The following is a 26,822-nucleotide window of genomic DNA, read 5'->3' as shown; positions in this document are numbered from 1 at the left end:
GCCGACAATTATTTTATCGCACATTTGCGTATGTTGTTTATATGCTTTTATTTTGTTAACGCCTTTTCTTAAAAAGATGGCGCCGCCCGGATTGGCTTCGGGGTCGAGGGGCTCTTGGTAAAGCTGGAACATTTGGCAAAAATACCGGACAATTCTGCAAATTTCATGGCTGGCTAACAGCGTGGTCACTCAATTCTGAATGTGGATAGATCGGGCCGTTTTGGACTGAATGACGCGTGCTTGCTAGACCGGCTAGCTAGCATGGGAATAGTTTGGCGGCTACATCCAGCGGCCTGTGAAGCAGCGGAGTATATGTGTTGTCTGTCTATTTATGAATAATGCAGACAAGGAGTGTTGGCTGAGTTCTTAACGTTTGCTTTCAGAGCGTGCATATCACAACATACAAGATGCCGTCATGGCGACACAACCTATACCGGGCTATACCGTCACTCCTGTTGCATGCTGGGTAGGGTAGTTCTTTTTTTCCCTGGCTCATAACATCACAATATAGTACCATGTATATGCGTTCAGTTTATCAAAGCACCAAGCAAACAATCGGAAAATTCCCATCATATCAATTCCTAGATATGGTCATAATTATTTTAAGTTCACTACGCAGACTAAACACAACATTATTAATATTGCTACCACAGATAATTTGATCAAAAATTCCCTAAAACAGCCCACTACCTATAATATAGTTTTTTTTACACATAAGATCCCCGATAAAAAAAAATGTTTCTGCTGTTACCTCAGAAATTGCCTGTTCAGATGTTATGATTGTGGCTTAGAGATTTGTATGTAGATTATATTTATTTTCCATAACAAACAGGATAACTTAAATACCCTGGCAGTGGCAATAAGCTTAAATGTTTGTATTTACATTTTTTGAGTTGATTTTCATAAAATATGCTATTTAACTGCTACTGTTTAACAAGGACTGATTTAAATTGTGTTTGCACAACAAATGTTTTGGCGCTTTTGTTCATGTGGGAGAATATTCCAATAAAGGTGCATTACACACTACTTTTGAATTCATTATTGGGCTTTGTGTATACAATGCAGTTGATCGCGATTAATCGGAGAAATAGTGCGATTAACTTCGATTAAAATGTTTAATCGTTGCCCAGCCCTAATATATACACATATATGCGACTTCCCGCCTTCCGCCCGAATGCAGCTAAGATAGGCTCCAACGACCCCCCGCGACCCCATAAGGGACAAGCGGTAGAAAATGTATATATGTGTGTATATATATATATATATATATATATTTATTTATTTACACTATGCAAATATAAAAAAACGTAAGCTTTTAGTTAATTTTTTTAATGCATTTTTTTTGTTTGTAATTGGTTTTTAATATTCATGATTTACTCCGACAAGCGGTAGAAAATGTATATATGTGTGTATATATATATATATATATATATATATTTATTTATTTACACTATGCAAATATAAAAAAACGTAAGCTTTTAGTTAATTTTTTTAATGCATTTTTTTTGTTTGTAATTGGTTTTTAATATTCATGATTTACTCCAAGATATTACAGTATTTCTCTATATACATATTTATTAATTTTTTTTAATACAGTTTGGCCAAAGGGGGTGCATTTCAATTTCTTACACACACTTGTTATTACATATGTTGGCCAGACGGGGAGCACTTTCCTGCTGGCTCCGCTGTGAACGGGACTGTCGCTGCTGTGTTGGATCCGCTTTGGACTGGACTCTTGCGACTGTGTTGGATCCATTATGGATTGAACTTTCACAGTATCATGTTAGACCCGCTCGACATCCATTGCTTTCCTCCTCTCCAAGGTTCTCATAGTCATCATTGTCACCGATGTCCCACTGGGTGTGAATTTTTCCTTGCCCTTATGTGGGCCTACCGAGGATGTCGTAGTGGTTTGTGCAGCCCTTTGAGACACTAGTGATTTAGGGCTATATAAGTAAACATTGATTGATGATTGATTGATACAATTTGAAAAATCCCTCCTTTTTGGGCCAAGCCTAATTTTGATAGATTTCACCACCACGGGTGCAAATGAGACATTTTCTATTAGATGGACCATGGTTTATGTCCTAACTTGTTCACCGGTCCTCATATGGAAGGTACTTTTCCTTGTTGACGTCTCAAGAGGGTTTGATTGATTGATTGATTGATACTTTTATTAGTAGATTGCACAGTAGAGTACATATTCCGTACAATTGACCACTAAATGGTAACACCCGAATAAGTTTTTCAACTTGTTTAAGTCGGGGTCCACGTTAATTAATTCATGGTGGACACACACACACACACACACACACACACACACACACACACACACACACACACACACACACACACACACACACACACACACACACACACTGGTTGTCATTTGTAATAGGGACCAAGTTTTTGATCATCACTTGGGGGACCCCCCTTTGAGGGCATAAAAAAATAGATAAGATGGCCACTGCCCAGTTAGCTCATACACGTCTATAAATCTCTGGATGGATGAAGTAATGTGCTGATCATTCTTACTGTGGACCCTGGGGAAAAAAGAGTTAATATGGTTCATGGGGACCAAATTTAAATAATATTGCATAATTCACAGAAATTTGTACGTGAGTGCTATGGAACATTTAAAAAAAAAAAAAAATCTAATTAAATATGACTCAGAATACAGCACTACAGATGTCCTCTTTTAGGAAGTTTCACCACTTAAATGTTAAAGCAAATCCTGCATCTTCTGTGAAAACTGCTATTTAGCAGTAATGAAGTTGTCTGCAACTCCAACTACCATATAAAGAAGGATGGAAAATTCTGAATGTGAATCATACTTTATGGTAATAATGTTTAATAATCGTGCTGTATGAAAATGTCATCCTAAGGAACACTGAACCAGATTTTGTTTTTGGAAAAATATATTACTTTAACTAAGGATGGATACCATACAGAATCACAGTAAAGGTTTCCCTTTTAGGGGACCTGTTTTTTTGTCCCCATACCGTCAGAGGTCCCCTAAAGGTGACTCTGTAAACAAACCGATGTCCCCACTACGTAAGCATTGCCAGAACACACACATACACCCCCCCCACACACACACAAACCACAGCCGTCCGCACAGCTATTTGAATCAACACACACTTGGTGGTGCTGTGTTATGACTCTCTCTTGAAGTCTGCTGCTCTCAAGACTTCAAAAGGCAAACACAGCACAAGACTTCATTTAGATTTCAGCACGCAGACAAGCCCAAAGGGAGTGTGTGTTCAGGTATGCGTTGAGCGGTTTTGGTGGTAATATTGCTCTACTGCCGTCTAACAACAATAGTAATATACTGCAAAAGTTTTGCAGTTATATCTTGTGCACTGTGTGTGTATGTGCACTGTAGGGATGGACAAAATGGCCTAAAATCTATATTGCAATCTGTATAACAGTCTCCTGTTATGATGATATACAAGTATATCACTGTATATTATTTGGCATATAAATGACAATAGAAATAGAAACGGGTTAGAGTGGATTCAAAATGGGTTGCAAAGGATCCTAATTGAGCTGCTGAAATATGCAGTACTGTGTCACTTCCAGTTGTATTGTTTCTCAAAACCACTATTACTCTACCGTGTTTTTCGGATTATAAGCCGCAGTTTTTTTCATAGTTTGGCCGGGGGTGCGACATATACTCCGGAGCAATTCATGAGTGAAATTATTAACACATTAACGTAAAATATCCATCCATCCATCCATCTTCTTCCGCTTATCCGAGGTCGGGTCGCGGGGGCAGCAACCTAAGCAGGGAAGCCCAGACTTCCCTCTCCCCAGCCACTTCGTCTAGCTCTTCCCGGGGGATCCCGAGGCGTTCCCAGGCCAGCCGGGAGACATAGTCTTCCCAACGTGTCCTGGGTCTTCCCCGTGGCCTCCTACCGGTTGGACGTGCCCTAAACACCTCCCTCAGGAGGCGTTCGGTTGGCATCCTGACCAGATGCCCGAACCACCTCATCTGGCTCCTCTCGATGTGGAGCAGCAGCGGCTTTACTTTGAGTTCCTCCCGGATGACAGAGCTTCTCACCCTATCTCTAAGGGAGAGCCCCGCCACACGGCGGAGGAAACTCATTTCGGCCGCTTGTACCCGTGATCTTATCCTTTCGGTCATGACCCAAAGCTCATGACCATAGGTGAGGATGGGAACGTAGATCGACCGGTAAATTGAGAGCTATGCCTTCTGGCTCAGCTCCTTCTTCACCACAACGGATCGGTACAACGTCCGCATTACTTAAGACGCCGCACCGATCCGCCTGTCGATCTCACAATCCACTCTTCCCCCACTCGTGAACAAGACTCCTCGGTACTTGAACTCCTACACTTCGGGCAGGGTCTCTTCCCCAACCCGGAGATGGCACTCCACCCTTTTCCGGGAGAGAACCATGGACTCGGATTTGGAGGTGCTGATTCTCATTCCGGCCGCTTCACACTCGGCTGCGAACCGATCCAGTGAGAGCTGAAGATCCCGGCCAGATGAAGCCAACAGGACCACATCGTCTGCAAAAAGCAGAGACCTAATCCCGCGGCCACCAAACCGGAACCCCTCAATGCCCTGACTGCGCCTAGAAATTCTGTCCATAAAAGTTAAGAACAGAATCGGTGACAAAGGGCAGCATTGACGGAGTCCAACCCTCGTAAAATATCAAATATTATTATTTATCTCATTCGCGGAAGAGACAAAGAAAATGTCAGCAATCGTCACACACACGTCAACCAATAAGAATTCGGCGGGGGAGGGTCATGGCAGAAGTGCATTGTGGGTCATGGAATGCTAACTGCTATATGCTACTGCCGTAGCTATTAAAATGAATCATTTCATCGTTGGCGGTAATTTATAAAAATCGAGAAGGGCTGAACAAAAATGGCACCGAAAAGGAAATCATGTACTGCAGATTACAAGCTGGATGTAGTGAAATATGCAGCAGAAAACGACAACAAGAAGCTGCGCATACCTTTGAAGTTGGCAGAGTTGTTTAGAAGCGACATCGAGGAAGAACATTTCATGGGATTTATCGATTAGGAGTGACAAATTGTTTGGTAAACGTATAGCAGGTTCTATATGTTATAGTTATTTGAATGACTCTTACCATAATATGTTATGTTAACATACTAGGCACCTCCTCAGTTGGTTATTTATGAGTCATATAACGTACACTTATTCAGCCTGTTGTTCACTGTTCTTTATTTACTTTTAATTGCCTTTGGTGTTGGATTTTATCAGATAAATTTCCCCCCAAAATGCGACTTATACTCCAGTTCGACGTATATATGTTTTTTTTCCTTCTTTATTATGCATTTTCGGGTGGTGCGACGTATACTCCGGAGCGACTTATAATCCGAAAAATACGGTACTTGCTTATTCACTGTTAACATCCGGTTATTTTCTGTTGTAACATGGTTCTATCAACACTTTTGTTAAAATATAATAAACACTTATTCTTTTGTTATTTGGACTCTTTATATTTACTTTTGGGCAATACTACAAATTGGGTATCAATACAGCACCAAGTAGTACCAGGAGCATTAAGTTAAAGTTAAAGTACCAATGATTGTCACACACACACTAAGTGTGGTGAAATGTGTCCTCTGCATTTGACCCATCCCCTTGATCACCCCCTGGGAGGCGAGGGGAGCAGTGGGCAGCAGCGGCGCCACGCCCGGGTATCGTTTTTGGTGATTTAACCCCCAATTCCAACCCCTTGATGCTGTGTGTCAAGCAGGGAGGTAATGGGTCCCATTTTTATAGTCTTTGGTATGACTCACAACATACTGATCTCAGGGCGGACACTCTAACTACTAGGCCACTGATTATTGGCTATAGCAATACTTTGATTTATTAATTGAAACTTTTATTAGTAGATTGCACAGTACAGTACATATTCCGTACAATGGACCACTAAATGGTAACACCCAAATAAGTTTTTGAACTTGTTTAAGTCGGGGTCCATGTTAATCAATTCATGGTAATACTGATACCCAAAATGTTTCAAGATCGTTTAATGACTTAGTTTCTGATAACAATTCTAATCAGGCAGAAACACAGAATAGCTGTGTAATAATATCAATTAAATGTAAATTATTTCCGATTTTCTCTGATTTAATGGGTTTGGTTGTTGCCCTTTTGCCTTTTTTCCCCAGGCATTTATTTCTCAAGTTTGGAAAGAATAACAAAAACGTAAACATTTTTTAAGATAATAAAAAATACTGATCTTACAATTGCTAATATACTTGGTATCATTACTGTTGATATCTTCACATAAAACAAAGAACAACAACAAGAAAAGAAAAAAAAAAACACTCATTTGAGCAATGATTGAGCCGAAAGGGTGTAGGTTGAAGCAACGCTTATATGAACCTACCACATCACAACAAGAACAAGGTTCAAAATATATAAAATCTAAAACATGCTTCACTTATATTACTTTTTTTTTTTAAACAATATATAAGCAACATATATGTAGCACACGTCTCATATACACAGTTTAACATTTAAATCAAACATATACATTTGTACACTTATATATATATATATTATATATACACAATTTATTTAAATTCCATATAAAGTGGTAATATATACATTTGAATATAACCTATATGTATAATTATGAAATCATAAATTGTATTTATATATATATATATTATTGTCTTTCTAAAACAATGTTTGCTCTTCTTTCTTATATTTACTAATGATAAATGATTTAAAAAGCTTTTTAAACTGGTTTATGTTGGTGCTGTGTTTTATTTCATCCTTTAAACAGTTCCATATTTTATCCTCTGCTATTGTTATACTCATTTGTTTCAGCGTTGTTCTACAATATTGGATCTTAAAAAGTAGTTCTCCTCTTAAATTATAATTCCCTTCTCTTTGTAAAAATCTTCTCTGTAACCCTGTGGGAAGTAAATCTTTACTTGCTTTATAAATCATTTGGGCAGTCTTGAGTTGGATGAGATCTGGTAGTTTTAAATCAGATGTTTTGTATATTTGTATCCATACACCCATCTCTTTACATTCAAAAGTTGTATTGAGCTTAGCAGTTAGCATATCATCCCACTGTGTGCAATGTAGCATGTTTAACTATTCATCCTCCAGTAATAATGTTACTTGTCAAAAACATTATTTATTTGCCGACAAGGATGGTAGGTGCGGACTTAGAAGGTGGAAAGACATTAGCAAACTAGCTTGCTAGCAGGAATGCTACAGTGCAGGATAGGCAAATATAAGCTTTGGCTTCAGTATATTATATTCCTTTTACAGTCATTTTTTTTTTTTTTTCCTTTTGTGTGTTAATGTGTATGATTGTTAAATATGTCTAATCCGTACTGTTAAACTGGTCACACAAAATGGTTAATGGTTGATTATATGACCGAAATTAACTTATGTCATTCATTCATTCATTTATTCATTTATTCCGGATGCTTTTGACCGCTTGTCACAGTTTAATTTGCAAAGCTCAAATGTGTCATCTACATGCATTATCACCATATAATGATATTATTAAAAACTCTATCGTCAGCCAAATTCTTATTCTTTATTTCGTACATCGTGTATTTGGGCTGTGAATCTTTCAGCACCGCACGATTCGCTTTAATGCTTGGGATAACGATTCGATCCCAAATCGAGTTTCCATTCAAAACTAAAAATACATTCTTACTTTTTGATAACATTGATTGCACTTCTATGGTCAACTACATTCCTCCGTAACATATAAATAGCTGTGATACATTTATATATTACTTAAAATAAAATTGGTTTTGTTTACAGTTTTTTGCAGTGGCTAGGACACATTTCCCAAGACTTAGGTCACTTTTTCAAGCTCAACAGAAGTATAAAAGGCCTCAACTGAGGATCAATCATCATTGCTTTGGCACAAAATGCATTCAATGTCTACATATTTCAAATTTATTTTCTCACTTCGACACGAAAATCGCCAAAACTCTGTGTACTTACAGGCCAATTTTTAACTGTTAAACTTAAGTTCAAAACAATAAGATAATACAAAGTTGAATAAGACAGCAATTTGCTACATTTCTACAGTAACATTTTAATGAAATATATTTTTAATTGCAAAATTAAATGCTATAAAAACTAGAGATGTTCGACAATAATTGGACTACCGATATTATCAGTTGATAATATATAATATTGGAAATTATCGGTATCGGTTTGAAAAAGTAAAATGTATGACTTTTTAAAACGCCGCTATACGGAGTGGTACACGGACGTAGAGAGAAGTACAGAGCGCCAATAAACCTTAAAGGCACTGCCTTTGCGTGCCGGCCCAGTCACATAATATCTGCGGCTTTTCACACACACAAGTGAATGCAAGGCATACTTGGTCATCAGCCATACAGGTCACACTGAGGGTGGCCAAATAAACAACTTTTACACTGTTACAAATATGCGCCACACTGTGAACCCACACCAAACAAGAATGACAAACACATTTCGGGAGAACATCCTCACCGTAACACAAAATGAACACAACAGAAGAAATACCCAGAACCCCTTGCAGCACTAACTCTTCCGGGACGCTACAATTTTAAACCCCCTGCTTCTCCCTACCCATCAATGGACACGATATCACTCCTCGTGTTTCACTAATTAGTCCGACGTGTCGCCTCGATGGCGATGACAGAGTGGTTTAGGTATGTCGCTGAGGGTTTAATTCAGGATCGTGTGACTTACCTTCGGCTTGTACGCCGTCGTAAGCATGGACATCTCAACATTTTGTCCACGGACCGGTTTTGCCTGGCGAGGCGCAGGTGGCCTGGCGGACTTCTGGTTGTTGCGGCACACACAAATGAAGAAGAAGAGCAAAGCGATGGCCAATGGGATGGCCACACTGGGAACCAGAATGTACAAGATCTCCATGTTGCTGCCGCCGGACTTCTCTTTATGGTCTACAGGAAGCCACGGACAGAGTGGAATGAATAAGAGTATAAGCGGCGACAGAAAATATATCGATGATCCCTCACCACAAACGGGTATGTCACAGATCTCCATGCGGACCCCCTCATCCAGCGTGAAGCACCAGGGGGCCTCGTGTTTGTTTCCTGGGTTGCGGCAGTACGAGTGTCCGCCGTTGAGCTCTGGGTAGCGGACAGCCAGGAAGTTGTGGCTGTGAGGATACTGGGAGTTCCACGGCTGACATTGACGGCTGGACTTGGTCACGCTGACAGTGCCGCGGTATTCCGAGCCGCTGCTGTTGTAACACCTGTGGTCTGATGGAGACCGGAGAATAAGACATTGGAATTTACTTTGTGCTTTATCTCTTGGACTACTGATAAACGCTTCCATTGATATTCGATTCTCATGCTGGACAATGCTTTCCCCTCACAGATTTTGAGCAAATTATTATGACAACTACAGTGGTCTCTCGGTTTCTGTTATTGTAATCCGTTCAGTACATACTCTTTTAAAGGCCTACTGAAACCTACGACTACTGATCACGCAGTCTGATAGTTTATATATCAATGATGAAATATTAACATTGCAACACATGCCAATACGGCCTTTTTAGTTTACTAAATTGCAATTTTAAATTTCCCTCTAAGTGTCGTGTTGAAAACGTATTATGACTCGTGCGTTTGACGTCTCGGGTTGTAGCGGACATTATTTTCCAGCCCGATCCAAGCTATAAGTAGTCTGCTTTAATCGCATAATTACACAGTATTTTGGACATCTGTGTTGCTGAATCTTTTGCAATTTGTTCAATTAATAATGGAGAAGTCAAAGTAGAAAGATGGAAGTGGGAAGCTTTAGCCTTTAGCCACACAAACACACGGTGTTTCCTTGTTTAAAATTCCCGGAGGTGAAGCTTTACTATGGATCAGAGCGGTCAAGCGAACATGGATCCCGACCACAAACCGGCAGTTTTCGGTGAGAAAATTGTGGTAATAAGTCGGCTCTTACCGGATATTAGCAGAGCTTCTGTCCTGCTGCAGCTTCGTGACTTAATACAGAGACTCTGGCGTCAACACACCCATGTCCACACCCCTCTGACTTTAAGGCACTATTTAACTCACTAAAACACTAACAACACAATAGCAGATAAGGGATTTCCCAGAATTATCCTAGTAGATGTGTCTAAAAACATCTGAATTGCTCTCACTGCCCTCGCCTTTAATTTTTTATTAATATTATTTTTTCTATGTCTTCACTCTGAATTTCCTCATCCACGAATCTTTCATCCTGGCTCAAATTAATGGGGAAATTGTTGCTTTCTCGGTCCGAATAGCTATAGCTGCTGCTGGCTGTGATTATAAACAATGTGAGGATGTGAGGAGCCCTACAACCCGTGACGTCACGCGCACATCGTCTGCTACTTCCGGTAAAGGCAAGGCTTTTTTATTGGCAACCTAAAGTTGCGAACTTTATCGTCGATGTTCTCTACTAAATCCTTTCAGCGAAAATATGGCAATATCGCAAAATAATCAAGTATGACACATAGAATGGACCTGCTATCCCCGTTTAAATAAGGAAATCTCATTTCAGTAGGCCTTTAAATTGAAATGTTCTAAGCCTGCAACGTTTGCAATTATTACACCAGAAAAAATCTTATATTTGTTAAATGGACGTTGTTTCCGTAAAACTGCTGCAATAGAGGACACAATAGAGTGGTGCAACTCTTGGTGATGCAGATCACAGCGACAAGGTAGAAAAAAGCAAAAGGCCCAAAGAAGACAAAAGAGAGGTTTTGCGATTATTTCAGATTTCAACACCTGACTGGAACTTTGATAAGTGAAGCATTAGACTGCTGGTTGATAACTTTGTCTAAAAGTGTGGAAGTAACTCTGACAACTTCAATAAATTCCTCTACTTGCATTTCTTGGGGGGGAATTTTGCCTATCATTCACAATCCCGTTGTAAGACAAGAACACACATTTCTTACTGTTTTCCCTGCCTTCTGATTTGTAATACACGTTACAAAGTGGCTAACAATGAAGCTAATGGCAGTTCTCTATTGCGGCCTAAAAAAAAATCCCAAAACAGCCAACAGTACTTCATTTACGCTACTTGTCATGACCTGAATATTAACCAAGTATTAGCGATATTGTTATTAGACCAACTCTGCTCCCCTTTCGCCATATTTGCAGCCCGACAATACACATCCGGCTGTCTCAAAGGCGGAAACTCGCCACAAAATAACCGTAATCATTTTGCATAAACCACACCTCTCGTTCGGAATAACATTTCTTTCCAAATTCAATTCTGATTGATAAGTTTACATTAGGAATTTTTAATCTAATTGGGCCTTTATTCCGATAATTTGTGCCCATGTAAACATGGCTAACTGAGTCTCAGATTGTGGAGGTAATGTGAGTGTCTTACTTTTGTTGATAGGCTCCGTCATAGGAATTCCGATTCTTAGACAGTTGGCCGCCTCAGGACTGTCGGAGGCCGCCAGATCGTCACAGTTGGGCAGCTTCAGTCGCTTCAAGATGATCGGGTTCGAGCGAGCAATGATGTACTCCGTCTTGCACAAGTCGTTCTCCAGGATCTCACACTCGTCCTTGCACAGGTCCCGGGGTTTGTCATTCCCCGTGCTGCGGTCGCAGGTCGGGAAAGCGAAGTGGCAGAGGGACGGGATGGCGAACTGGGAGCAGCGGTCCGACAAATGGTTGGATGTCCCGATCATGGTGAACGCCGCTGCAGAGTCAAGATGAAAAGACACAACTATGATGGACAAAGCGTTTTTTTCCAAATTTTCTGACTTGAGGGGCTGCATGTAAAGTAATAGTATACATACAAAGCCCATACATCCATACATACATACATACATATATATATATATATATATACATACATACATGCATGCATACATACATACAGTATATTGTATATGTGTGTCCCTGTCCTTAGTACCCCAAAAGAGGGATGATCAGTTTAATAAATACCACACACTTTGAGACTTCTGTACACTCTCAAAAATAGAGATACTAGACAAGTTTTTGGCCAGAATTATACCTTTTTAACAGGGGTGTCAGACTCGTTTTCATTGAGGGCCACATCACAGTTACGGCTGTCCGAAGAGGGCCGCTTTTAACAGTCAATTATTTGTGAATATAAATGTATAAGGATTCACCTTATAATATTGTTACACCCAGAATATGTATTTAATAAAATGTGTAGATTTCCATCCATCCATCAATCTTCTTCCGCTTATCCGAGGTCGGGTCGCGGGGGCAACAGCCTAAGCAGGGAAACCCAGACTTCCCTCTCCCCAGCCACTTCGTCTAGCTCTTCCCGGGGGATGCCGAGGCGTTCCCAGGCCAGCCGGGAGACATAGTCTTCCCAACGTGTCCTGGGTCTTCCCCGTGGCCTCCTACCGGTTGTACGTGCCCTAAACACCTCCCTAGGGAGGCGTTTGGGTGGCATCCTGACCAGATGCCCGAACCACCTCATCTGGCTCCTCTCCATGTGGAGGAGCAGCGGCTTTACTTTGAGTTCCTCCCGGATGGCAGAGCTTCTCACCCTATCTCTAAGGGAGAGCCCCGCCACACGGCGGAGGAAACTCATTTTGGCCGCTTGTACCCGTGATCTTATCCTTTCAGTCATGACCCAAAGCTCATGACCATAGGTGAGGATGGGAACGTAGATCGACCGGTAAATTGAGAGCTTTGCCTTCCGGCTCAGCTCCTTCTTCACCACAACGGATCGGTACAACGTCCGCATTACTGAAGACGCCGCACCGATCCGCCTGTCGATCTCACGATCCACTCTTCCCCCACTCGTGAACAAGACTCCTAGGTACTTGAACTCCTCCACTTGGGGCAGGGTCTCCTCCCCAACCCGGAGATGGCATTCCACCCTTTTCCGGGCGGGAACCATGGACTCGGACTTGTGTGTAGATTTTGCAGCAAAAAAACCTGGCAGTTCAGTCACCAGAATTTTACAGTAAAACTTACAATGATTTTTACAGCATATTAATGTAAATTTTTTTTTTTTTTTAAATTGCTGTATAATTCTGCTGACCGAGCTTCCAGATTTTTTATTTTAATTAGTATCTTTTTTTTTACCATAAAAGCTAATCATTTTTACAGTGTACAATTTGATGGATTAGTTGCTTTGCAATCATAAGTCAAGTAAATATTTAAGTTTTTTGTTTTTGTTTTTTTTTAATCTTAAAGGGGGACTGCACTTTTTGGGGGAGTTTTGCTTATCGTAAATAATCATTATGAGAGACTAGAACACAGGTCTATTTTTTATTTTATTTTTTTAAGCCTTTTTCAAAATAAATAAATACATTTATTAACCAGATGCGGCTAATAGGAATAACCGTTTTAGCCTTCAAAGCCCTTTAAGAAAACTTCAAAATCCTCAACAACGTTTTATATACACACTGCAAGTATATCTATGATTTAGTAATAGAGCCATTCAAAACAATAAATAATCCCTTTAATCCCAGGAACAACATTCCTACCGTCAAGCATGGTGGTGATAATATTATGCTCTGGGCCTGTTTTGCTGCCAAAGGTACTGGTGCTTTACAGAGAGTAAATGGGATAATGAAAAAGGAGGATTGCCTCCAAATTCTTCAGGACAACCTAAAATCATCAGCCCGGAGGTTGGGTCTTGGGCGCAGTTGGGTGTTCCAAAAGGACAATGACCCCAAACACACGTCAAAAGTGGTAAACTAATGACTAAATCAGACTAAAATGAAGGTTTTAGAATGGCCTTCCCAAAGTCCTGACTTAAACATGTGGACAATTCTGAAGAAACAAGTCCATGTCAGAAAACCAACACATTTAGCTGAACTGCACCAATTTTGTAAGGAGGAGTGGTCAAAAATTCAACAAGAAGCTTGTGGATGGCTACCAAAAGCGCTTTATTGCAGTGAAAAATGCCAAGGGACATTTAACCAAATATTAACATTGCTGTATGTATTATTTTGACCCAGCAGATTTGCTCACATTTTCAGTCGACCCATAATAAATTCATAATAACCAAACTTCATGAATGTTTTTTGTGACCAACAAGTATGTGCATTCCACCCTTTTCCGGGCGAGAACCATGGACTCGAACTTGGAGGTGCTGATTCTCATTCCGGTCGCTTCACACTCGGCTGCGAACCGATCCAGTGAGAGCTGAAGATCCCGGTCAGATGAAGCCATCAGGACCACATCATCTGCAAAAAGCAGAGACCTAATCCTGCGGTCACCAAACAGGAACCCCTCAACGCCTTGACTGCACCTAGAAATTCTGTCCATAAAAGTTATGAACAGAATCGGTCACAAAGGACAGCCTTGGCGGAGTCCAACCCTCACTGGAAATGTGTTCGAGTTACTGCCGGCAATGCGGACCAAGCTTTGGCACTGATCATACAGGGAACGGACTGCCACAATAAGAGAGTCCGATACCCCATACTCTCTGAGCACTCCCCACAGGACTTCCCGAGGGACACGGTCGAATGCCTTCTCCAAGTCCACGAAGCACATGTAGACTGGTTGGGCAAACTCCCATGCACCCTCAAGAACCCTGCCGAGAGTATAGAGCTGGTCCACAGTTCCACGACCAGGACGAAAACCACACTGTTCCTCCTGAATCCGGGTTAGGGAGGAGACCCTGCCCCAAGTGGAGGAGTTCAAGTACCTAGGAGTCTTGTTCACGAGTGGGGGAAGAGTGGATCGTGAGATCGACAGGCGGATCGGTGCGGCGTCTTCAGTAATGCGGACGTTGTACCGATCCGTTGTGGTGAAGAAGGAGCTGAGCCGGAAGGCAAAGCTCTCAATTTACCGGTCGATCTACGTTCCCATCCTCACCTATGGTCATGAGCTTTGGGTCATGACCGAAAGGATAAGATCACGGGTACAAGCGGCCGAAATGAGTTTCCTCCGCCGGGTGGCGGGGCTCTCCCTTAGAGATAGGGTGAGAAGCTCTGCCATCCGGGAGGAACTCAAAGTAGAGCCGCTGCTCCTTCACATCGAGAGGAGCCAGATGAGGTGGTTCGGGCATCTGGTCAGGATGCCACCCGAACGCCTCCCTAGGGAGGTGTTTAGGGCACGTCCAACCTGTAGGAGGCCACGGGGAAGACCAAGGACACGTTGGGAAGACTATGTCTCCCGGCTGGCCTGGGAACGCCTCGGGATCCCCCAGGAAGAGCTAGACGAAGTGGCTGGGGAGAGGGAAGTCTGGGTTTCCCTGCTTAGGCTGTTGCCCCCGCGACCCGACCTCGGATAAGCGGAAGAAGATGGATGGATGGATGAAGTATGTGCTCTAATTACTCTATCACAAAAAAATAAGAGTTGTAGAAATTATTGAAAACTTAAGACAGCCATGACATTATGTTCTTTACAAGTATATGTAAACTTTTGATCACGACTGTATATGCAGCCTTATGTAATATTCAGAGTGACCTTCACTGCAGTACAGTTAGTGAATCAAGTGTACTATCATAATTGTTCCGCCATGTCTCTATACAGTAACTGGGGTGACTTTTGATTCAGTTGTTCTTTTTCAATAGAGAAATATTTCTCACCACACTGATATAGATACTTCAAAAAATCCTTCATTCATAAACTTTATTCACATCACTTGTACTATATACTTTCCCCCATGTTTGTCCGTTTAAATCATTCTCTAAGGCCATAATTATTTTTGTATTGTTTGATAATATCCTTTTTTGTCCCTCTAAAGTTCTCATTGTATATTGTGAAGACTGAAAGATGATCAGTAATATCCATGATTAACAAACCACTCTTTGTATAGTTATTAAAGTCATTGATGATGTCAATTAAAGTAACACTATGTTCTGTTATTCTGCTTGCTTTAGTACTTTTTGGGTAGAGGCTCACACTGTTCATTATGTTTATGAAGTGATCAATTGCTTTTTGCTTATTTGGGTTCAGAAGATCAATGTATAAGTCTCCACATATATAAAACATGTTTTGGTTAAGTTAAGTTAAAGTTAAAGTACCACTGATAGTCACACAAACACCAGGTGCGGTGAAATTACCCTCCGCATTTGACCCAGCCCCTTGTTCCACCCCCTGGGAGGTGAAAGGAGCAGTGAGCAGCAGTGGTGGCCGCGCCCGGGAATCATTTATGGTGATTTAACCCCCAATTTCAACCTTTAATGCTGAGTGCCAAGCAGGGAGGTAAAGGGTCCCATTTTTATAGTCTTTGGTATGACTCGGCCGGGGTTTGAACTCACAACCTACCGATCTCAAGGCGGACACACTAAGGCAGTGGTTCTCAAATGGGGGTACGCTTCCCCCTAGGGGTACTTGAAAGTATGCCAAGACGTACGTGAGATTTTTTTTTTAAATATTCTAAAAATAGCCACAATTCAAAAATCCTTTATAAATATATTTATTGAATAATAATTCAACAAAATATGAATGTAAGTTCATAAACTGTGAAAAGAAATACAACAATGCAATATTCAGTGTTGATAGCTAGATTTTTTGGGGACATGTTTCATAAATATTGATGTCAAAGATTTATTTTTTTGTGAAGAAATGTTTAGAATTAAGTTCATGAATCCAGATGGATCTCTATTACAATCCCCAAATCATTGAAAAGACAATGATTTGCAAATCCTTTTCAACCCATATTCAATTGAATGCACTACAAAGACAAGATACTTGATGTTAAACTCATAAACTTTAAATTTTTTTTGCAAACAATAATTAACTTAGAATTTCATGGCTGCAACACGTGCCAAAGTAGTTGGGAAAGGGCATGTTCACCACTGTGTTACATCACCTTTTCTATTAACAACACTCAATAAACGTTTGGGAACTGAGGAAACTAATTGTTGAAGCTTTGAAAGTGGAATCCTTATCCATTCTTGTTTTATGTAGAGCTTCAGTCATTCAACAGTCCGGGGTCTCCGCTGTTGTATTTTACGCGTCATAATACGCCACACATTTTCCATGGGAGACAGGTATGGACTGCAGACGGGCCAGGAAAGTACCCGCACTCTTTTTTTATGAAGCCACGCTGTTGTAACACGTGCTGAATGTTGGTTGGCATTGTCTTGCTGAAATAAGCAGGGGCGTCCATGAAAAAGACGGCGCTTTGATGGCAGCATATGTTGTTCCAAAACCTGTATGTACCTTTCAGCATTAATGGTGCATTCATAGATGTGTAAGTTACCCATGCCTTGGGCACTAATACACGCCCATACCATCACAGATGCTGGCTTTTGAACTTGATGTCGATAACATGGCTCGCCTCCCCTTTGGTCCGGATGACACAATGTCGAATATTTCCAAAAACAATTTGAAATGGGGACTCGTCAGACCACAGAACACCATTCCACTTTGCATCAGTCCAACTTAGATGATCTCGGGCCCAGAGAAGCCGGCGGCGTTTCTGGATGTTGTTGATAAATGGCTTTCGCTTTGCATAGTAGAGCTTTAACTTGAACTTAGAGATGTAGCGACGAACTGTATTTATTGACAGTGGTTTTCTGAAGTGTTCCTGAGCCCATGTGGTGATATCCTTTAGAGATTGATGTCGGTTTTTGATACAGTGCCGTCTGAGGGATCGAAGGTCACGGTCATTCAATGTTGGTTTCCTGCCATGCCGCCTACTTGGAGTGATTTCTCCAGATTCTCTGAACCTTTCCATGATATTATGGACCGTAGATGTTGAAATCCCTAAATTTCTTGCAATTGCACTTTGAGAAACGTTGTTCTTAAACTGTTTGACTATTTGCTCACACAGTTGTGGACAAAAGGGTGTACCTCGCCCCATCCTTTCTTGTGAAAGAAAAGGATGGAGCATTTTTTGGGAAGCTATTTTTATACCCAATCATGGCACCCACCTGTTATTGCCACCTTTCCCAACTTCTTTGTCGCGTGTTACTGGAATCAAATTTTAAAGTTAATGATTATTTGCACAAAAAAAAAAGTTTATCAGTTTGAACATCAAATATGTTGTCTTTGTAGCATATTCAACTGAATATGGGTTGAAAATGATTTGCAAATCATTGTATTCATTTTATATTTACATCCAACACAAATTCCCAACTCATATGGAAACGGGGTTTGTACGTATTGTGTATTGTTTTATTATTGTTACGTGTTACAAAACATAAAAAAACTGTATTTTGTAAAACAGGTTGAATAATCCTGTGAGTTAAGTGAAATATGTTATGATTTAGTGGACATAATGGAAATAAAGTGAAAATAAGCCCATCATGGTGTACCACTCACCTGTAATCTGGGTCTCAATCTCCCCCTGCATCTGCAAGGAGTCAACAAAGATGCTGCGGTTGCCGATGAAACGGGCGCAGGCGATGCCTCTGTACGGCTGGCAGAACCCCTCTTCATCAAAATCCTCCCTAACACATACAAAACGGCCAAAGAAAGAACGCAAAAGTTAATATCTGCACGTGCTATTACACAATCAGCCCACAAGAGGTCCCTCTTTGAATGAATATGAGAAAAGCAACAATTGTAAATGTGAGCTGAGAGTATTAGTGCAGAGCCACTGAAGTCAAAAGGCCACAAATCTCAGTTCAGGGTATAAAACTACAAGAAGAATTTGAGTTAAAATTCCTGCCTTTATTCCTGTTTATGGCAGCGACATGTCATCATGAGCCATAATGTGAAACATGTGCCCAGAGGAGAGATGGGGGAGGGATGTGGTGATGATGTTTTCACGACTACACGTTTACACATTCTCTCTACTTAATAGTCACTCTTCATTACAACTGAGTTCCTTATTTCTTTTATTTTAATCTTTTTTACAAACACTTTGGTGCATACAGTGGGGCAAAAAAGTATTTAGTCAGCCACCGATTGTGCAAGTTCTCCCACTTAAAATGATGATAGAGGTCTGTAATTTTCATCATAGGTACACTTCAACTGTGAGAGACAGAATGTGAGAAAAAAAATCCAAGAATTCACATTGTAGGAATTTTGAAGAATTTCTTTGTAAATTATGGTAGAAAATAAGTATTTGGTCAACCATTCAAAGCTCTCACTGATGGAAAGAGGTTTTGGCTCAAAATCTCACAATACATGGCCCCATTCATTCTTTCCTTAACACGGATCAATAGTCCTGTCCCCTTAGCAGAAAAACAGCTCCAAAGCATGATGTTTCGCCCCCCATGCTTCACAGTAGGTTTGGTGTTCTTGGGATGCAACTCAGTATTCTTCTTCCTCCAAACACGACGAGTTGAGTTTATACCAAAAAGTTCCATTTTGGTTTCATCTGATCACATGACATTCTCCCAATCCTCTGCTGTATCATTCATCTATCCATTTTGGTAAAAACTCAAAAGGTTTAAGTGAGACCTACATAGAGGTTTTTGTTTCATGTGCCTATGACATTCCTAATGGGAGTTAGAGGCAGTTTTGTCTGCGTTTTCTTCGTAGGGGGCGGTAGAGCGCAATTTTGATGTTTGGGGTTTGCTTTTTTGATTAGATCTCAATTTTCGCCAGTCCTGATGTGTGTGTCCAATTTGGTGAGTTTTGAAGCATGTTAAGGGGGTCAAATTACAGCTCAAAGTACAATAAAAAAAGAATAAATAATAATAATAAAATGCTACAAATTCAATAGGGTCCTCTGTCCCTTTGGAACATCGGTCCCTAATTATTATTACTGTTATTATTATTATTGTACTTTACCCATTTTCCTCAACTGATGTACTAACATCATGTGGTTTCTTCTGTACATATGTGGCATCATCTACAACAAAACTTGAACATTTGAGCTTATTTCATTAATCACACATGAAGTTGAAGGCGCATACAAATTATTTCATCATTTTTTTGTGCACCCAGATAATGTGTACCCAGTCCTCTATCTTAACAGGACACATGGCGGTAAAGCTCGGTTGGTAAAGCAGCCGTGCAAGCAACTTCAGGGTTGCAAGTTCGATCCCCGCTTCTGCCATCCTAGTCTATGCCTGTCTGCTCCCAGTGCCACCCGCACTGGTTTAAATGTAACTTAGATATTGGGTTTCACAATGTAAAGCGCTTTGAGTCACTTGAGGAAAAAGTGCTATATATAAAACCTGTTCGCGAGCCTGATCCGGCCAGCGGGCCGTCAGTTCGACACCCCTGGTGTAAATCGTCTCAACACACACACGAACACGCACGCACACACACACACACACACCGCAAATAATTACATTGTTGCTATTGCTCTGACTAAAGTGAGACCTCATGGACCCGCCCCTATTTAAACCTGATAATGAAATGGTTCTGCAATAAATCTCCCTTCACAACTAAATGTTTAGTTTTGTGTGAAAATATTACAGACTGCAGACGTAACGATTACACACGCAATAAAAATGAACATAACCAATAATTGCAGTGTCGTTATGCCACATTAACTTCATCGAAGTACTGCATAATAAATATATATATAAAAAAATACACACATGCATTAATGCCACCTTGTTATTTGATGATATCTGCGTCCATAATAAGTAATGCATGTTTGAAAACTGCAGCAATTACCACACAAATGGTAAAAAGAGCCATTACAGCTTTAAAAATGCGAATATGAACACACACACACACACACACACACACACACACACACACACACACACACACACACACACACACACACACACACACACACACACACACACACACACACACACACACACACACAGGTTATCATTTGGAATGGGGATCAAGTTTTTGATCATCACTTTCATCACTCTTTCTACAGGTTGTGGTGACATAAAAAAAAAAAAAGGTAAAATGGCCACTGCCCAGTTACCTCATGCACGTCTTTAAATGTCTGGATTGATGAAGTAATGTGCTGATCATTCTTACTAGGGACCCTGAAGAAAAAGAGTTAATATGGTTCATGGGGACCAAATTTATATAATTTTGCATAATGCACACAAATTTGTACGTGACTACTGAGTGTCATTTAAAAAACAAAACAAAAGGAAATGCAAATGTCTCACACTCAAACTAACCAGTAAACATGTTTTATGGGCCAAAGCTTAAACATCACTTAAGCATCTTCAGAATGGATCTGACTATCATTTAAAAAGGTTTCTCTTTAGGGCAGTGGTCCCCAACCACCGGGCTGCGGCCCGGTACCTGGCCATGGCCCGATTGCTACCAGGCCGCAGAAAGAAAACAAAACAAAAAAAAGGACCCCCCCCGGGATAAATTATTAAGCGATGACCGGTCCGCGGATACAAAAAGGTTGGGGACAACTGTTTTAGGGGATCTGTTATTTTGTCCCCATACCGTCAGAGGTCCCCTAAAGGTGACTCTGTAAACAGAGCGATGTCCCCATTAAGTAAGCATTGCCAGCACACACACACACACACACACACACACACACACACACACACACACACACACACACACACACACACACACACACACACACACACACACACACACACTCACATTCTTGTATGTCATACCTTCTTGAGACCTCCGAAAAATGCCTACCTCTTTGGGACAACCCTTTCTAGATTTATAAACATGTGTATTTACAACATAAATAATATATACATATAATAAGTTTGAATTTCACCAGAAAAAGGTCACAATTTCACAAGAAAAACTTAGAATGATGGCAGTATTATGACAAAAGTTGTAATTTTACTCAACGCAAGTCAAAGTTTTACATGAAAAACTGAACATTAGTGCAATATTATGACAAAAGTCAGAATTTTACTCAATAACAGTCGCAATTTTACAAGAAAAGCTTAACATTTTGTCAATTTTATGAAGAGTCTTAATTTTACTCGACAAAAGTCACAATTTCATAAGAAAACTTAAAAATGTTGGCAATATTCTAATAATACAAACTATGAGAAAAGTCATAATTTTACTCAAAAAATTTCACTATTTTACAAGAACAACAAAAACATTGTCAATATTGTGATAAAAGTCAGAATTTTATATGACAAATGTCACCATTTTGCATTAAAAGGTAATAATTTTACATAAAAAAATAATTGTATGGGCAAATATTGCAATATTACAGAAACAGAAAGAATATGAGGAATTGTTCCCAATTTTATAGGAAAAAGTCGACATTGTGAGAAAGACTGCTTTTAGTTAATTTTTTAATTTTTAGTTTTTTTAATCTTCATTATTTACTTTAAGTTATTAAAGTATGTCTCTATACATATATTCTTTTTTAAATTTAGTCTTTTAATACATTTTGGCCAAAGGGGGCGCATTTCATTTTTGTACACACCCTTGTTCTTATATATGTTGGCCAGAGGGGGAGCACTTTTAAAACCGTCACACAGTCATTTGAAGAATTCCTCCTTTTTGGGACCACACTAATTTTGATAGATTTCACCACCAGGGGTGCAAATGAGACATTCTCTATTAGATCCAATGGTTTTCCGTATCGGGACCAGGATTTTGGTCCTAACTTGTTCACCGGTCCTCATATGGAAGGTACTTTTACTTGATGTCTCAAGATGGGTATGAATACCAGAACACACACACACACACACACACACACACACACACACACACACACACACACACACACACACACACACACACACACACACACACACACACACACACACACACACACACACACACACACACACACACACAAACACACACATTCTTGTATGTCATACCATCTTGAGACCTCCGAAAAATGCCTACCTCTTTGGGACAACCCTTTCTAGATTTATAAACATGTGTATTTATAACATAAATATTATATATACATATAATAAGTTTGAATTTCACCAGAAAAAGGTCACAATTTCACAAGAAAAACTTAGAATGATGGCAGTATTATGACGAAAGTCTTAATTTTACTCAACGCAAGTCAAAGTTTTACATGAAAAACTGAACATTTGTGCAATATTATGACAAAAGTCAGAATTTTACTCAATAACAGTCGCAATTTTACAAGAAAAGCTTAACATTTTGTCAATTTTATGAAAAGAGTCGTAATTTTACTCGACAAAAGTCACAATTTCATAAGAAAACTTAAAAATGTTGGCAATATTCTAATAATAAAAACTATGACAAAAGTAATCATTTTACTCAAAAATTTTCACTATTTTACAAGAACAACAAAAACATTGTCAATATTGTGATAAAAGTCAGAATTTTATATGACAAATATCACCATTTTGCATTAAAAGGTAATAATTTTACATAAAAAAAATAATTGTATGGGCAAATATTGCAATATTACAGAAACAGAAAGAATATGAGGAATTGTTCCCAAATTTATAGGAAAAAGTCGACATTGTGAGAAAGACTGCTTTTAGTTCATTTTTTAATTTTTAGTTTTTTTAATCTTCATTATTTACTTTAAGTTATTAAAGTATGTCTCTATACACATATTATTTTTTTAATTTATTCTTTTAATACATTTTGGCCAAAGGGGGCGCATTTCATTTTTGTACACACACTTGTTTTTACATATGTTGGCCAGAGGGGGAGCACTTTTAAAACCGACACACAGTCATTTGAAGAATTCCTCCTTTTTGGGACCACACTAATTTTGATAGATTTCCCCAAATGAGACATTCTCTATTAGATCCAATGGCTTTCCGTATCGGGACCAGGATTTTGGTCCTAACTTGTTCACCGGTCCTCATATGGAAGGTACTTTTACTTGATGTCTCAAGATGGGTATGAATACAAGAACACACACACACACACACACACACACACACACACACACACACACACACACACACACACACACACACACACACACACACACACACACACACACCTAGGTTATGAGGGCATCATGGAGTGAGTATGGGGTCATGAGGTTCCCTCTCTCTGAGTAGTGTTAAGTGACTGCGGGGTCAAGGTTAGCTCCCTCCATGTGTTCCCTAGCCAGACATCACTTCAGAAATGCAACCAAAGCACACACAACTACGACCAGCACATCCCCGTCCATACAATTTGTAGTAATATTACTTTTACATCTGCTTTAATCCACTACCATCCATCAAATCCATAGTTTCCCAGTAAATGTGGCTCGATGATCAATTTTACATCGGCAGATGGTTTTCCTTTGGCACCAGGTTTCTGCATCGCAACACTGGCAGGCTCGTCGGAAGCGGGAACCGTGCAGAAAGAAACCTAACCAGGAATGTACAATATTTTTGATTTTTGAAGGATCGGCTGTTACTGATGAAGTGGAAAATACAAAAAGCCATATTCTGTGTGCATGTTTAGTGAGGTGTGTCCAGGCAGTCATGAGGTCGACTGCTCTACGGCAGAAAGACAATTCAATTAGGCAACATGTTGGACACGCAAATGACACGTCCATGCAGAGAAATTACCGCAGTGCAGCCAGGGTCCTCCCGGGGAAATTATGACTGCTGCCAATCCAAACAACCTCAAATGGAAAAAAAAAAAAAAAAACCAAAAAAGTTGAACCCTTTGTTTTTACAAGCTGAGTCTAACTGGGATTTATATTGGAATATGCTAATAAAATCCAAAATAAGGTAACCTTGGCAACAGAAAAGCACAACAAATCATTTTATTGCAGATCTAAAAGCAGAGGGGGTGTTTGCAGAGTCTGCAGGGGGAGGAGCAAGCTGGTGTAGGAAATGACGGTTCCTTAACATAAAAGCATGATGACGGTTTTAGAGACTGAACTTGAAACTGAAACCGGGAAATGTAACATAACATACATCTGGGATGCAGTGAAGCGCACATGTATATTCACGTTAGTACGAAAAATGCAAACATGTAGCTGATGTCATTGGTATGTAGGGATGGACACCGATTTTTGGTACTTTTATAGGCACCAAAGAAAGCAACTTTTCAAAATGCACTAGCTCGATACTAATTTACATTTGATTTGTCATACACATGCTATCGATTAGCATTAGCAATTTTACATTGGTATTTTCAACACCTCAACATTTTTGTAATGAAAACTACAACTAAGATCCACTAAATGGCAAATACTATTTTGTGGGGCGGTATAGCTCGGTTGGTAGAGTGGCCGTGCCAGCAACTTGAGGGTTGCAGGTTCGATTCCCGCGTCCGCCATCCTAGTCACTGCCGTTGTGTCCTTGGGCAAGACACTTTACCCACCTGCTCCCAGTGCCACCCACACTGGTTTAAATGTAACTTAGATATTGGGTTTCAGTATGTAAAGCGCTTTGAGTCACTAGAGAAAAGTCTCTAGAAATAAAATGTGTTTCTCTGCGTCCGCCCTGTTAGTGATTTTTTTCTTAAATATGAGCTCGCAGCAGCCAGCGTCATCTCACAAGATCCTCGGGTGCCGAGAATGTCAAACAACTGACGAAAGTGAAGTCTTGGTATGATTGATGATTGCTCATTTTTATGTCTATTTTTTAATGCCTGGCTTGAGATCGACTGACACACCCTCCGAGATCGACCAGTCGATCGCGATCAACGTAATGGGCACCCCTGCCATAGTCTATATACTACTGCCATCTATCGTCTGGGTATTGCAACTGCATGCAAAGTCTACTATATAATACAGTACAATACTTGCAAATGAGAAACACAATGGTAAGAAAATAAGATAACAACCGGATAGCGCAACTCAGATTTAAATGCTGAAAATAACACATTTTGTTTTTCTTTAAACATCCATCCATCCATTTTCTACCGCTTATTCCCTTTCGGGGTCGCGGGGGGCGCTGGCGCCTATCTCAGCTACAATCGGGCGGAAGGCGGGGTACACCCTGGACAAGTCGCCACCTCATCGCAGGGCCAACACAGATAGACAGACATTCACAAAATTAACACAATTGAACACGTACAGAGTACTGAAAACTGACACTGTTGAGTAATAATATCGATTTCCCATTTATTGTCCAGTGTGTAAACCGCTTTCCGCCCAATTGTAGCTGAGATAGGCATCAAAGCTCCCCGCGAACCCAAAAGGAATAAGCGGTAGGAAATGGATGGATGGATGATTCAATTGTGAAAGATAACCATGTATGACTTTGTCTTTGCTGATTAGTTCAACTTAAGGCTAGGCAATATATCGATATACTCTATATATTGCAGGTTTGTCTCTGTGCGATATAGAAAATGACTATTTCGTGATATCCCAGTGTACATTCTCACGAAGTTGCTTTTAGCTGCGGGCATTACACTGCATGTGTTTCCCACTATTTCTTGTCTCTCCTCCTCACAGAGACTTAAACCAAGCGCACCTTCTTACACACGTCACGTGTGCAACGTCACACGCTCCCGCGGAGCAGACAGGTAGCGGCATGGTAACGTTAGCTGTGTTGCTAGCGGAATGGTACGAGGGGTAATAGAGAGAGAAAGTGCGAATCTGGTAAAAAATGAAGGAAGAATTAATTCCCAAGAAAAACAGCGGGGGGTCCATCGTCTGGCGGTGGTTTGGCTTCAAGCGGGAATATGTTGAACAATTATGCGGCAAAAGCGTTGCGACAAAAAGTAGCATTACTGCTAATTTGTAGCATCATTTGAAAAGTCACCCGCTCGAGAATAAGGAGTGCTTGAAACTCCGCATGTCAACATCTCCGGCCGGTGCCACACCAACAAAATGTGAATTGAATTATATTTATATAGCGCTTTTCTCTAGGGACTCAAAGCGCTTTACATAGTGAAACCCAATATCTAAGTTACATTTAAACCAGTGTGGGTGGCACTGGGAGCAGGTGGGTAAAGTGCCTTGCCCAAGGTCACAACGGTAGTGACTAGGATGGCGGAAGTGGGAATCGAACCTGCAACCCTCAAGTTGCTGGCACGGCCACTCTACCAACCGAGCTATACCGCCGAAGCAACTACTTCCAGATCAACACCGTATGAAAAAAATAGTCAACAACAGAAGGAGATAACGTCTGCAGGAACCTACCACATAGCGAAGGACATACACT

The 26,822-nt window shown here is 40.3% G+C and overlaps 1 protein-coding gene across 1 annotated transcript in view; it reads right to left on the bottom strand.

The window, feature by feature from the left end:
- Positions 1 to 26,822, bottom strand: part of ror1 (receptor tyrosine kinase-like orphan receptor 1) — a 358,626-nt gene that overhangs the window by 14,400 nt on the left and 317,404 nt on the right. Inside the window, exons 5-8 of the mRNA XM_061883694.1 lie at positions 18,205 to 18,332; positions 11,372 to 11,689; positions 9,016 to 9,261; positions 8,726 to 8,940 (exon numbers count right to left, since the gene is read on the bottom strand). Of these exons, the coding sequence (XP_061739678.1) occupies positions 8,726 to 8,940; positions 9,016 to 9,261; positions 11,372 to 11,689; positions 18,205 to 18,332 (907 nt within the window). The remainder of the gene's footprint in view (positions 1 to 8,725; positions 8,941 to 9,015; positions 9,262 to 11,371; positions 11,690 to 18,204; positions 18,333 to 26,822) is intronic.

The sequence above is a fragment of the Nerophis ophidion genome, linkage group LG22 (assembly GCF_033978795.1).
Source record: "Nerophis ophidion isolate RoL-2023_Sa linkage group LG22, RoL_Noph_v1.0, whole genome shotgun sequence".
NCBI lineage: Eukaryota > Metazoa > Chordata > Actinopteri > Syngnathiformes > Syngnathidae > Nerophis > Nerophis ophidion.
The sequence above is the reverse complement of the archived record's forward strand: the minus strand, read 5'-3'. Positions and strand labels throughout refer to the sequence as shown.